Here is a 15480-nt window from a genome sequence, read left to right on the forward strand (position 1 = left end):
GCAAAAAGGTTTCCATGCTTTTTGTGTTCGATTACTAGTATTTTAAAACAAAAATGTTTATAAAAATTATTATCTGCTTCAAGTTGTTTCTCGAGTTGCAGTGTGTTGATAGTCATGCCGTGATGAAAGCAAAAATTAATAAAATAGTTAGTTCACCAGGTTGCCTTCAGGGATATAAATTATTTAGTAGGTATGAAGTTATTGATGTTTTGAGGAAGAATGTTTCAGTTTGAGGTATATGTCAAGCAAAAAGAAGGTTACTGGACAAAATTGTTGATCATACAGATCTATGCTAATAAATGATTGTTTCTTCAGTATGTATACGTTTCTTTGGTGCCGAAGGAAAAAAGACTCTCCACATGTTTTGTTATGAAAAAATATCAAATGTACATTAGTTTAACATACACATGAAAATTCTCTTTTTTAAAAAAAAGGTTATTAGTGGTCAGGTTTTAGATCATTTCAGGTATTGGGTGGTTGAATTTCAGATATTATACTGTATATATATATATATATACACAGTGGTCATCAAAATTAAAAGGTAATTACAAAAATGAAACATAACTGTACTTAATAAGAAATTATTCATAGAAATTTGTACAGAAGGATTAGTTAACATAAATTACAATATTTGGCAGTTGATTATTTGCAAAATATTGAAATTAAAACAAAATTTATGGAAATTGAAAAATTATGAAAAAATTAAGTGACTTCTTGTGAAAAAAATTTTTTTTTTAATATGCTGTATGGCCACCTCGGACATATATGCATACCTCACATTTTGATTTCATAAACTTTACTAAAGGGTTGATCAAGTCTTGTGGAATTGCATGCCACTCTTCTAAAAGTGTACTTTTCAGCTGCTGGAGGGTCCGGGAAGGAATTAGGCACCATGAAATTCAGTGGCCTAGGGCATCCCACACATGCTCAGTCAGGTGAGTAAGGTGGCCAACCTATTCAAGTGGTATCAACTGTTTGCAAATATTCAGACACCACATATGCTCGATGAGGCCAAGCATTGTCATTCATTAGCAAAAATTCTGCACCAACAGCACCCCTAAATTGTCTGAATTGGGGTTCCAATACCTTGTCCACATATCTCTGAGTGGTCACAGAACCTCCTCAAAAGATATGCAACTTGCAGCCATTTGCCATGATTCCTCCCCAAACCATTAAACCGCAGTCATGGAAACGGGATATTTCATGGACAAGCAAAGGCAATGCTCCTTCTTCTCTTCAGATCAAAACATGATTAGAATCACTGCTCAGATTATATCTAGACTCATCAGGAAACAAGACGTGGACCCAGTAATCTATTCTCCATTGAACATGACGACGGCACCAGTTTAAGCAGGTCCTTCTGGAAGTTGGAGTGAGTAGGACGTAAACCATTGTTTTTCTCGCATACAATCCAACTTCAGTAAGCCTTCATGCAGCAATAGAATGGCTAATTTGAGTTCCTGTTGCAGCCTGAAGGTCTAAAACCAAATTTCTTGTAGTCGCTTTGTGGTTTCTTCAAGCTGACAACTGCAGAAAATGATCTTCTAATGCAGTTGTTGCTCTTGGTCACCCTTGACCAGACTGTCTGTCAACTGATCCAGTGCTTGAAAAGCAGCTCCAAACTCTTGATATGACATTTTGAGGGATGTTCAAATATTGGGCAACATCCATTTGTATTTGACCTCCCTCAGTTCTATTAATTATTTGTCACTTTTGACCTTCCCTTAAATCAGGGTTTCTTTAAGTATGGGTCGTATGCAAATGAAAATTTTGGGGTCAGGAAAATTCAGTTTGATAGTTGAATTTAAACAAACTGCATTCATAAGACTTTTAAAGAAATTACGTTAACATTAATGAGATTAGACTTTTAAAGACGTTGCATTAATTGATATTAAAGAGATTAAATTACCTAAAATGCAAAAGAATTTGTAAAGCTATCTAATGATTCAAACTTGAAACTTGAGTTTTCGCAAAAATCCTTGATGAATTTTGGACCGGAGTTAGAATTAGATTTCTCACTATTTCCGAAATGGCATTAAATGTTCTTCTATCATTCAGCACCACATATTTTTATAAAACTACTTTTTCAGCTTTAACGCTAATTGAAACCAAATGTTGTACAACGTTGAGACATGTAGAAGATGCTTTAATGTCCAGCAGTGTCAAATATTGCACCAAAATTTAATTTGTTATGCAGCAGAAAACAAGCACATCTGTCTCATTAGAATTTTTAATTTTTGCTTGCTTAAAATAACTCCTAAACTACTTCTTTTTATATGTATATTGTTTACCAAAGAAGTAAATTATTTACGGGAGGATATTAATTTTTATATCTTTAATTTATATTTAATATCTGGGATCGTGAAAAAAAGTGTCAGTGATAAAAAGGGGTCGCGACTGAAAAAAGTTTAAGAAGCCCTGCCTTAAAACTTTGCAGCATAGTGTGTTCGGTCTGGTCACGCCTAAAAATTTCCTTCTGTATGCTCAGTAAAATTGAATGAAAAAGGATTTATAGGTTACTATAGGTTACTCTGAACCTTCTTTATTTATAGTAGACGGCAGCTCAACGCATATTTTAGCCATGTTTAGTTTTTTAAGACCCTCATTTTTCAAAATCTTCCAGATTTTTTTAGGGTATAAAAAGAATTGTTTGAAAAAAAATTTCTATGTTATTTTTTTGGCTGTGTGCTCTCCTTATTCTATATTAGTTTTAAATTTTTACCTTGAAATCTTGCCTAAAATCAAATGGCGAACCCTAGGTGTGTGCAGACCGGGCTCACCGATAATCTAGGACAACTGAGAGTCTGTATTCTTTGTTTCTCCGCATCTCATCGGTCAGTTCATTGACAATGCTCGTTTCAGCACTCTTTTCGAAGCTCTTCAATCAGTGTGCCCACTTTGGGCACACCCACGGAATTAAAACGATAAGTGCTATCTTCACAAAATTTTACTTGTGTACTCCTGTAACCCTAATTAGACTGCCTACCTTTTTTTTTTTTAATCAAAACTCCAACGTTAAAAGGTAGCGTGCTGGAAAGGGTTAAATGATGCCTTTAACCATAACTACTGAATATTGATAACTCTCAGAAACTACATTCATTTTAAACAACACTACAGATCGTAACTCCAACATGCATCTATTGCACGCCACTTTTGTCAGTCACTGAAATTTGCATATTTCTTATGCTGATGTACATGTGTATGTGCAATTTTGTATTCAATTGTACTACTTAACATAAATAATTGCAGCATTGGGCACTGGTTGTAACATTAACTTCATGAGCATATTTTCACATTATCCTTTAGCTTTGATGACCAGTGAATGTACATAAAAAATTGAATATTAAAACACCAGAAAACGTTTAATGTTCGCTTTATTTTAATACTCTTGTTTCTCATTTTACTTCTACTTCATACTTCAACATGCATTTATAGTTCTTATTTTTTTTTATCGTGTTCATTATGGATAAAAATGCAACAAATTAGCACAGTTAATTTTTTATGGATTATAAACATCTGAAGTTTTATAATTACTATGTACATGAGATGAATTTAGTGCTAGAAGAGTAGCACATTTGATTCTAGTGTGTTAGTTTAATATAATTGCATTTATTGTGATTTATGATGGTAAAATGTATATCTTTGTATATAATGATTGTAATATTTATCTGATTAATTTCTTATTATGCAGTCCTTCCTTATGTAGTTAGAAATGAAAAACCACCAGTTGTGAAAATACTAATGTGCAGAGTGTTTGAGATTGTCTACAAGTAAAAACACTTGAGTGTCTGAATTTAATACAAGTGTCATCATGCTTGCTTTTTATTATATGATTATCAGTTCCAGCAGTTATTATATTTATATGGGAAAATATTTTTCCCATGTCATTTATTTTGGATCCGTTTTGTTATAAAACAATGCGTGGCAAGAAATTTTCTGTAAAAAGCAGAGTGTCAATTATTTTAATCTGTGGATTAAAAAAAAAACTATTGATTAAAATTGGATATTCTATGTTTTTTAATGATGGAAAAGATGTTGAAATTAAAGCTCAAAGTAGTGTGTAATACTTTAAAAAAGATTTTACTTACTGAGTAATAAAAATTAAAAAAAGAAGCTTTTTAAAGAAGTAAAGGTAAATCCTGATTATATGCACCCTTGCCAAAAAGTCAAAAAGTATTCATGAGGCAAAGTGGAATGTTATCTGAATAGTTATTTGGCCACCCATGATGTCACCAAAAAATTGAAGGTAATTGATTTTATGTTTCCTTACAATTTTGATTAAGCGGGACTTGATAATGGTATTAATTATTTATAGTTTTTTAATAGTAGATTGCATCACTGTGTTACATATAACACCTGTATGTACACTACTACCAAAATTGCTGCATTCTGAAGGAAAACAGATAGGAGAATCCTACTTGCTTCACAAATGCAGTATAGCAAACAAACAAACAAACAACAACAACAAAAATTAAATTTGTTAAATTTCAGGCAGTTTTGAGGTACAGAACATGCAAAAATTAGAAACTTGATTATCTGTTTCTTACAACACAATAGCAGCTGATATGTGGGTTGACATAGAGTTGAATAGACTCTGGATGGCATTTGCAGGTACTTTAATCTTTGCAGCTTCAATTCTGTGCTGGAGTTCATATGTCTTACTTGCTTGCAGATATTGTTATTCCAACTTATCTGATTTCATTGACCACACATTTTTTAATTAACTAGAGATTTGTAGAACTTGCTGGCCTAGACAGGAATCAAACACAGTGTGTGTTGAGTAAATATGTGACAGTGTGCGTAACATGGGATTTTGCATGTGTTGGAAATAGGGCATTAGAGACCTCAAAAATAAGGCACAGCCACTGTCCATTTAAATTTCAGTAAAAGGACAGTGACCAGATATATAGTCTAGAGATAAATGGGATGTGTACCTATACTATTAATTATAAATCTAGGCTGATAAATGCAAGCTTCTAATGTTCATTCTGCATGCAGGTCTTCACGCAGAGATATGGCCATCACGATACTGTATGCAAAATTGTGATTCGACGTCATGCCATTAATGTATTCAAGTGAGAAAATGATTTCTGTATTGTAGCGTCAAGGGAAGACAAAACAATGTTCGTCTTGCTGATAATCTGTGGCACTGCAGCTATTGCCACCCTGTATGTGCAGATGCTCTGGGCCATGCAACAAGCTCGGTTTCTCGACCCAGGGCCCCTGATATTACTATTCAATACCTAATCAGAGTGCAAACAAGAATTCTATCTCTTGGGCATTGAAATCCCTCACATTACTGTATGTCGTTGTTCTGGACCCATTGATTGCAAATTCCTGTAACAGTTACTGGTTCTCAACCCAGTGGTGCAAGCAGCAGTTGTACAGTAGAATAATCTACTGTTCCAGGCTGCTTGCAATTCTTTCATGACCAAAATCTGAGCTGTGCTAATATGAGTTCCTTCATATTTGTATGACAGCAGTATAAAGAAGAATTTCTCAAAAATAACCGATATTTCTTTTTAAAAAATTTTATTGATTGACTGCTTTTATATGGAAATACTAGTTTGTTGCTAGTTTAAATATGGTTCTTGCCTTTCACACGTTAGCTCTCATCTCTGATTTGACGAAAAATGTGTCAGCAATGAGTTTGCAACTTTTTGATGAGGATGTGGAGAGTCAGAAAATACCTTTCCTTGATGTTCTAGTTAGCTGTAGTGAATTTGATTTTGATACTACTATTTAGCTTGCGTTCCCCCCCCCCCTATATGTGTTCTCCATGCTAAATTGTGTTACTCTGCTAAGCAAAAAATTTCTTTTAGCCGTTATGTTTATATTATGTTGTTAAGGCCTGTATTTCACAAACTTCGCTTTTTCATCAACTCATGTTTTGGGAATAGATTGCCATTAAAAAAGAATGTTCTTCTATGTTCATTAGTAAAGCTTTTAAAAAAATTTCTTTATCAAGAAAGGCATTTTGCTATTACAAATAACTGTAATAATTTTGTCTTTCTACTATCTTTTTATCAGTAACAGAACTGCTTGGATTTTCAGGTCATTTTTTCATTTATTGATAAAACTTCTTTGATACTGAAATTCTCATCTCTGATTTTAATTCTTGATGAATGTATGACTATATCGGTATGTTGAATGTAGGAATATGTATATCTTGTCGGTATAGTTTGACATATATTAGCCACACAATGAAATGTAAAACAGCATTAAAATTTCTTGTCAAGTAGCATGAATCTATGTTCAGAAAGAAGAAATGAACAAACTATCTTTAAATTAATCTTCACTATCTAATCATTGCTGGGCATTTAATCACACTTTTGACCTCGATTCTGGGAGAATTATTCATAAAGTTGATGAATTGGATTTCCTTAAATGTTTCATATTCACAAAGCTTTTATCTTTAGTAGTTAATGACATTAATTCTAATTTAATTCCTTCTAACATTTTCAGAATTCTAATATCTTAGTTTTTCATGCTTAATTACTATTATCCTTAACAGAATATGTTGTGTTCATTTTTGCTTTGTTCTGGGCATTTCTTTTAATATAAAATATTAGTCCTAAATCCCATTTTTTTTCAAAAATGCTTTTGCTTCCAAGGAAGCGGAACCTGTGTCTGACTACATTCAAAACTGATAGTTATATTCAAAATTGACACCAAAATAAGCTAGTTATTTTGCATAATGCTAAACACATTGTTAGCTGGTGTGCATATGTTATATAACTATTATTGATTTCTATTCTCTGTTTCAGACTTATGGATGTCAAAAATATGACAGATAATTTTAAGTTTGGAGAAAACCTTTTTCTGGGCAATAAGTATGCCAACATAGCGAGAGAACCATTTGAAGCTTGTAGTGTTGGAAGAGGAAAAAATTGAGGAATTAATGTGCGTGAACTTCTTTGATTAATAATTGATAAGCTCTTGACCAGTTTCAGAGGCTTGGAAGCAGGAGTTGAGAATGTGAGTGCTGTCATGCAGCGGGTTGATTAATAATTGACAGATGTATAAAAAAAAAAAAAAAACAGTTGGGGAGTTATATATTGAAAACAATGTAGCAGTTTGATCTGAATTTGACTGAGCAGCTTACCATTCATATGCATCAATGATTTCATGCAGAGCAGTTGTACATTTTATATTTTCTAAAGCTATCCTAAATGCTAAATCGCAATATAGAGTAGGTTATGGCTATGGAAGAGGCAAGTGAACATACACCTACTATTTTATGATTTTGGACATACAAAAGAAGAAAATCTTCTTAGACTGATACATGAAAATTGATTTGATTGCATGCAATGTTCTAAAATGTGGAGATAGCATGCGCTGGTATTAAAGAGACATATTGAGGGATTTTGATGTAGTCACCGAAACAAAAGCAGTGTGAATCCGCATAGTGTTTGTTGTAATTTTCAGAGAGTCTGATGGCTTAACCACTTATTAGAGTATTTTTGGTATTCTAAAGATAACAAAATATTGGTTTGAAAGGTATACAAATGAATTTGTTATGAGTTTGTTATTTCTAATTCAGAAGTCAAACAACAAAAATCAGCGTTAATTTACAAAATTTGTTGTTTGACTTCTGAATTAGTATTTATTCGGCGTGTTATTATGCCTTAATTTGTTATTTTAGTTAGCCATCATTAAACTGTATCTGCCAATGCAGAAAATGTGCTGGAAAATTCAAGTAAATTATTCAAGTAAAGTCTATCTTTTTAGTGTGGTGCCCTTTAATGTCTGTTTCCACACAATGTCTCCTGGAATTGTAAGTATTCTGGAAACACTGCATTAACTTGAAATTCTCAAATTTGTCATTTTTTAAAATAATGCCAAACACTGGGATAAAGCATATTTTCACTTGTTGAAGCCATAACTATGTGTTCGTGATTCTTTCATATATTTTTTTTATTAAGAACTGTTGTGATAACTAAACTTAATATACTGCTTTCAACAAAGCAAAACGGTCTTAAAAAATAGAGACAAAGTTATGCCGAAGCATGGCCTTGTTTATTTGCTTGAAACTTGTTAAAGATCTCAAAATTTCAATAGTAGGCTGTTGTAAAACATGCAACAAAATTGACTTTCTCAGGTCAAGGATAGTAAGATGGGAAAATATATCTTATTCTTTTGTTTCTTGTGCAAAATTGTAAGGAAGGTTTCTTTTAGGAGGGTGTAATGTCCTATTTACACTGTTGAATCCCTTCCCTGCAATATGAAAATGCTTGAGTGTCACATAAAGTATTACAGAAAGTATTATTGACAGCTTTCCGGAGAGGTTAGAATCTCTGTATTTATATTGCTTGTATTTCTAATATTAGTCCTAACTTAGTTTTTATTTCTCTCTCATCTCAAAACATAAAGTTTCATGCATTATTAAAAATAATAAAAATATGTATATATTTAAGATAGATTTTTATTGTAGGGTTTGGCAGTTGTGTGTTGCTTCTTGTTCCTTCACCTCTTACATCCCGATTATGCGGCTTTTTGTATCCCTCTTCCCAACAAATTGACTTATCTACAAAAAGGAGTTTTTATTTATCTTGCTGTTTGAATAAAGATGGTAAACTTCGAAATGAAACCACTGAATTGCCTACTTCTGAAACAGAAAACAAGGCTCATGAATCAAAGGCAGTATCAGCCAAGTCACTGGAAAGTATGTAATACTCAGTTACATTTTCAAATTGTAGCAGATATAGTTTTATAATAATTTATATAAATTAAAGTGTATAATTTGGCATAAATATTTGTAAAATTTTATGTTAGTGACCAAAAGTGTTACAGTTTGGGGAATCTCTGTGTTATAATGAATTTTTATCTTTATTGTAATTAAAAACTCATTTTTCATTTTCAGAAATGATGCAAACTTTTTTAAGTGTTTGAGAATAAGTTGGCATAAAACTTAAGTTATGCGGGATGAATAATTTTTTATACACATTTCAAAATTAAGTAAGGAGAAAAATTACATAGGAGACTAGAAGTATTAATTAAATAAATTAACTGAAGTTAAATTATTGATTAGTTAGCTCATCCTCTAAATGCCTATGAAGTAACAGTTCTGTTAGCCTATGAAGTTTAACAGTTCTGTTAGCCTATGAATGCCTATGAAGTAACAGATGTGATTAATTAAAATGGTGAAGCATATGACTAAAGTCCAACCTTAAAAATAAAAATTATTTGATGAAATTTTTCAAAGAATGTAACAATTATTAAATGTAAACATTAAATTTGTCATGTAAAACAAGTAGGTAAAAAAGGGAAACTATATTCATTTAATAATTTTTCAAACTTCTGTTTTTAAAATTACTGGTAGCATTTAAAGAAATTTGATTAATGGGGCAAAATTTAATTTTAGGTATACCATAAAATGCAGTAAGTGTTAAAATAACACAAACAGTTTTTAAGACCAAAGATAATGTTAAATATATGTAATTCTAGATAATTAACATAATAAAATAAGAATTAACCTTCAAAGTCTCAGACTTGTTTTACATTCAAAAGACTTTGTTCACTGGTGTGCTTTTCAGCTAGCAAAATGGTGCAGTTTTTGTTAATTTTCTGTTAATTAATTAAGTAGCAGAATCTGAAATATAAAAATTTTGTTGCAGGAAACAGATTCATCTTTTTATATAAGAGCTATTGGTTTTGTGCAATGAACATAGCTGCTTGGTTGTCTACTTTTATAACTGAAGGCAATGAAATAAACTTCAACATCCTCAGTTCCTTCAACAGTTCCCTTATCCATAAAATTTCCTTTTATGGATATTCGGCTTTAGCCAACGATAGGGCAACAGCTGCTTCTTACTGCACCAAGATATTGCAACACCACCTAAGATCAGAACATATCCACTGATGGACTTTCTGTCGACATTGTCAGCACACCAGTTAGCATCAGAGAATGTTTCAGTGGCTCTTCCTGTTTTTCTGAATGTAAGGGATATATGTTTCGTCTCTTTAAGATAGCAGAAAAGATGTTTAACACTCCTCCAGTGAAATTCAGATGGCTTCTCATTAAACTGGCTCATATAGGTTGCACTAAATGCAATATCAGGACAAGCATATCCGCAAGCATGGTATAATAGGCTACCTATGGCTTGCCTATACGGAATTTGGTCACTTTCTGCTTTTATACCTCTCCACTCTTCATCATCTAGCTTTTGGAGTTTTACGGTGGGATTCATAGGTGTTGATGCTCCCCTGACTGATTTTAATTTGAAGCCTTCCAGAATTTCTTCTACATAAGCTGTTTGATCTAGTGTTAAGGTGCCATCAGTATGCTTCTGGATCCTCATAGATAGTATTTCATTTACTTCATCAAGGTCTCTCGCTTTTAATCTTTGCACAACGTTATGCTTAAATGTGATTATTTCCTGTAAGGTCCCAACAATTAACATGTCATCTACATAGATACCAAGATATAATGCTTTGTTTGGATGGTAATATATGCATGGATCGTTTTGAGCGTGACAGTTCACAATTCTTCAAGAAAGTATCAAAGCATTCATTCCATTGTCTTCCTGATTGCTTTATGCCATAGAAGCTTTTCTTTAAATGGCACACTATATGCTCTTTACCTTGCTCTTGAGATTCTTCAGGTTGTGCCGTATATTGAATATCCATATATATATATTGAAAAAGAAAATGTAAAGCTAACTTGTAATTAGACGTAAGACCTATCTGGTCTCAAAAACTTTTGCACATAATGCTGCAAAAAGATTTGAAAGAATAGTAGTAGGTAGGAACATTGCAGCAAACTTGCTAAAAAGTTACCAGGAGCTGTAGCTCCAATCCATTTGATGAATTTCCGTAACTTGACAGCGAGGGCTAGAAGGATTCTTATAGATTTTATCTTTACAACAGGGGAGAAAGTCTCTGAAAAATCTCTACCAGGGATTTGTGAGTAGCCTTTAGCTACTAATCGAGCGTTAAATTTGATTGTCTCTCCTTCTGCATTGTGTTTTCTTTAAATACCCATTTGCATCCTATGGGTTTGATGCTACTTGGCTTTGGAACCAATTCTTATGTCTAGTTTTCGTACAAATTAGTAAAAATCTTCCTTCATGGCTTCTTTTACACTTGTTGGGTTTTTACAGATTTTGATGGCAGGTTGTTCTGCACAAACAGCTTTATATAATACTGGATCCCCATAGTAAGTCTTAGGTCTCCTTTCTCTAGTGCTTTTCCTAATTCCAATAGGGTCTTCCTTACTACTACTATCAGAATCTTCCAGGAATGCTGATTCTGTATCTTCAATTTCTTTTGCTTTGTCATTTAATGGGGTTTCAACATCATCGACTCCTGTGATGGTGCAACTGATGGGTACTTCTAATGGAACAACATTTACTTCAGTATCAGAATTATACTCATGATTTAAGTTAAAGGTCACTTCATTTTCCTTCTTTGCTTGAGTAGCTGTCTGGCTCCTTAATAGAAAAAAAGTCTCATCAAATTTAACATTTCTGCTCACTAAAAACTTATTTTCCTCTGTATTCCATAGTTTGTATCCTTTCATGCCTTCTGGGTATCCTATAAAGACACATTCTTAAGCACGTTTCCCTAACTTTCCTTTCTGTAGCGTTTTATCAATTTGAGAAAAACTCTACAGCCAAAGATTCTCAGGGTACTAATTTGCACGGGCTTCTTGGTCCAGAGTTCTTCAGGTATGTTTCCTTTGGTAGCTTTTGATGGACACTTGCTGCACAAATAACAGGCAGTAGTCACAGCATCTGCCCACAATTCTTGTGAGATGTTGGAATCTAGGAGAAGACATCTAGTCATATCAAATAGAGTATGGTTCATTTTTTCTGCAACTCAATTTTGTTGTGGTGTCCAGGGAACTGTGAGTTGTCATGTTATTCCACTCTTAGTTAGGAAATCGTCAAATTCATTGTTGACATATTTCCCTCCATTGTCGCTTCGTAGAGTAGTAATTTTGAGTCCCTGGAAATTTTCAACATTTGTTTATATTCCATGAAATTTCAAGGACTTGATCTTTAGATTTCATAGTTTTAACCACAGCATACCTTGAGTGGTCATCAACAAAGGTAATGACATACTTTGATCCACCTTTTGATGTAGGTGTGATAGGTCCAATTACATCAGTATGTATCAATTGAAGTAATCTATTTGAACGTTCGGCTTTTTCCTTGGGAAATGGAGTCTTCTTCATTTTCCCCAAAACACATATTGGGCAAACATTCCCCTTTTCTTGGATTTTTTCACACGTCATATTTGAATCATACCTTTTCATAAGTTTCTTAACTGCATCATGGTGGAAATGTCCTAATCTTTGATGCATAATTTCTTCATGTCTGGAAAGGTATATTTTGTGCGTTTGCTTCTCTTCAATTTTGCGTAATCTTCCATACCTATGTGCAGCGAGAATGACCTTATTTTGTTGTCTTGGATCTTTTATGATTGATTTGCCCCTCTCAAAATAAACAGTCATTCCCATTTCTTCTATTTTTTCCACTGAAAAAAGGTTACCATCAAGATTAGTGACACACAGAACATTTGCTAGATGAATAGCATCTTTCCCACATTCTCTGACAGGATTCAAAACAATGTCTCCCATGCCAGAAACTTCAATTTTTTTCAGAATTTGCTATCTCAACTTGTGATTTCACTGAAGCTAAATTCATAAATTTCTGCTCTTGAGAACACATATGTTCAGTGGCTCCGCTATCGAGGTACTAATCACAGACAGGTTTCCCACTGCAAGAATCAGCAAACAGTGCTTGATATACTTCATTAAAAACCATTTTTGCATGTGAGGTTTTAGCAGCAGAGCAATTTTTGGTAATATGATCTCACTCCCCACAAGGAAAACAATGTGTTTTTCTGTCAGTATTTTTATGCTGTTTCTGTAATGGCTGCATAGTTTTAGTTCTGCAATTATCTCGAGTTTTGAGAGCTTTCTCTCTTATGACCTCACTGGTAGCAACTTCTGTTTTCACTTCTATGTAGCGCCGTAACTTTTTCTCTTCAACGATGAGATGCGATTTTATGATTTGAGTTGACAACATATGTTCTTCATGCTCTAAATTGAGGATAAGGCCTTCATATTCCTTGGGCAAACTCATTAACATAACAAGAGCAACTTCTCTGCCCGCAAGTCTGTATCCGCAAGACGGTATCTTTCGGTGAAGGTCCATTTTTCTCCTGGTTTTAAAGTTGCATTAAAAAGTTCCTTTAAACATTGTAGAGAATGCAAGAGTCTGAATTTAAAGTATCTCATGCTTCTTTTGCTTTTTCATAGTCAGTGATGTCATCTAAGAACTGGTCTTCAATCACTGAGATTAGGAAGGTTAAGGCTTTCTCATTAATTTTCTTTTCGTCATTCTTTAATTCAGCAACCATAACCTGGATCAATTGCTTCCAAACAATTTTTTTGAACTAAAACAGCTCATGCTCGGATTTTCCAAGCATTGTAATCATCTCCGTTGAGTTTCTGAATCTTAACTTCTTCCATCGGATCGCTTTCAACATGTTAGGCTTAACTTTGACGGCGCTGTGGATGTTGCTTCTTTTTCTTTCGAAAAATCAAAATTTCTTCATTTCTGCCAAATAAACTTCTTTAGAGCATATCGTGCTGATGACGTGATAGAAATCACTTAAATGGCAGATATATTTTTGAAATATAGTAGAAAGAAATAAGCAAAACACAAATGTATGTTACATGTATATTTACTTGACTAACTAACCGTTGCCATTCAGCAAAAAGCAAAAAGAGCTGCACATGATTATTAAGGAACATAGAGTCTATACTTAGAGCATTCATTGGCAACTACCACAGAAAAATGAAATAAAGTTTATTTATAACAGTTCTAATATGCATAATGTTTAAAATGCACTATTTAAAATTTATTGGGAAAAAACATTAAGACATTAAAAAATGTCTTCATGTTGGTAATAAGACAGTATATTCGCAACATTATGCTTACTGAAGAATACTGAAGTGTAAATCTTTTCCAATTTATTGTAATTAAAATGGCACCATATAAAAGAAATTATAATTTGTGCATACTGATGTTCTGTTTAACAGATGCAGATGTGTGAGCCATAAAAGTGTTTTCTTTTCAGTATCTGCTCAGGTTTGAGAGTATGATTCTTGGCTTCACAAGCCTTAACTAGCAAGCCTTAGAATTGCTGCCGTTTTAAAAGAATTTTCTGTTTGATAATGTTTTTTTTTTTTTTTTTTTTTTTTAATATCTGTATAAAGAACACCATTATCAAAGAGAACATCAGCAGTGAAACAAATCCAACAATGCAAAATGCATTCTTGGAGTCCTCACTATCCTGGAGAGCAAAATGAAAATTAATAGTCATAATTTTCATAAATGTAATAATTACATTCAGTTATCACTGCTTCATAATTCAAACATTTAAGCATACTCTGTGAGTTAGAATAAAGAATGAATGTTCTTCCTCATTATTTTGCAGCTCAAAAATGGGGAAGAATTATAAAAACAGCCATTTCAAACTTCTTATTTGGAAATAAGACAAAGTGTGCTTGTCTTACAAACAAATTTTAATGCTGGTTTTAAATATGTAATCTAAATTTGCATAAAATGCAATTCCAAAGTCAAAGCAAATGCAATTCCAAAGTCTATTTGAAATAGAACACTTCTAACTTACTCTTCAGATTCCAATCTGAGGGCATTTTGAGAAATAGACGGTTTGATTAGAAATCATGAGTTAAAAAAAGATGTCTGAATGGTGAAAGGAAAATCTTAGCAAAGTCACAAGCTAGTGCAAAAAGTCTGATATTGCAAGAGAGCTTAATTTTTATTTTGACATCATTAGTTGACAGTGAAATCATAATCAAAGTGACCAAATTGTCCTTTGAGGTTTCGGAACTGGATTCTTTAGCATTGCTTCTGCAGTAGATGATCCTTTCTGTTCTCAAATAAGAGACACTGTAGAACATTAACAGCATTACTACTGGCTACAAACCTTCATGCTAGCATAAGAATGCTTGTATCTCAGCATATTTTATCATGTAGCCTTCATGAGAATGGGCAGTTTACAAGAACACACAAGCTGTGTTCTTTTGCCCCATTCATTATCATCTAACTGAATTGGAGCAATGAGCATTTAAGGTAGAACCAGAATCAGTGCAATTAAAAATTAAGTACTTGATTTAATTTCAAAAAGGATTTTTGAAATGTTTTGATATGGAGGCTTGAGAATTGATATCAAGAGGAAAGTATCATAGAACAAGGTCATTATAGAGAAAGTATTTCATTGTTATGGGCATGAACAACAATGAATGCCTCCCCTGATCATTATATTTTTGTTTGTATATTCATCTGCATATTTCTGATACGATACTTGCAGTTGATAAAGCATGATCGTGTGGTGCTATCTTGGTTCAGATTTTTATGGGAAGTGAATTAATTGTGTATGCAACAGCTTCTAAGATCACTGGACTTTAAGGGAGTACATTAAGAAGGATTAAGAAAAGGAATT

At 33.1% G+C, this 15480-nt stretch overlaps 1 protein-coding gene across 13 annotated transcripts in view; it reads left to right on the top strand.

Moving 5' to 3' along the window:
- Positions 1–15480, top strand: part of ZnT49B (solute carrier family 30 member 9) — a 110849-nt gene that overhangs the window by 12992 nt on the left and 82377 nt on the right. For 12 of the 13 annotated variants that reach the window (XM_085807938.1, XM_085807935.1, XM_085807936.1 and 9 more), the window contains one exon: positions 8435–8665. In XM_085807938.1, coding sequence (XP_085664064.1) covers positions 8435–8665 — 231 coding nt within the window. Of the gene's footprint in view, positions 1–8178; positions 8288–8434; positions 8666–15480 lie in introns of all 13 variants that reach the window. The other variant, XM_085807939.1, reaches the window with a different exon arrangement.

This window comes from Stegodyphus dumicola, chromosome X1 (assembly GCF_044657685.1).
Source record: "Stegodyphus dumicola isolate Sdum_Otavi_A_Nest chromosome X1, ASM4465768v1".
In the NCBI taxonomy this organism is placed as follows: Eukaryota; Metazoa; Arthropoda; class Arachnida; order Araneae; family Eresidae; genus Stegodyphus; species Stegodyphus dumicola.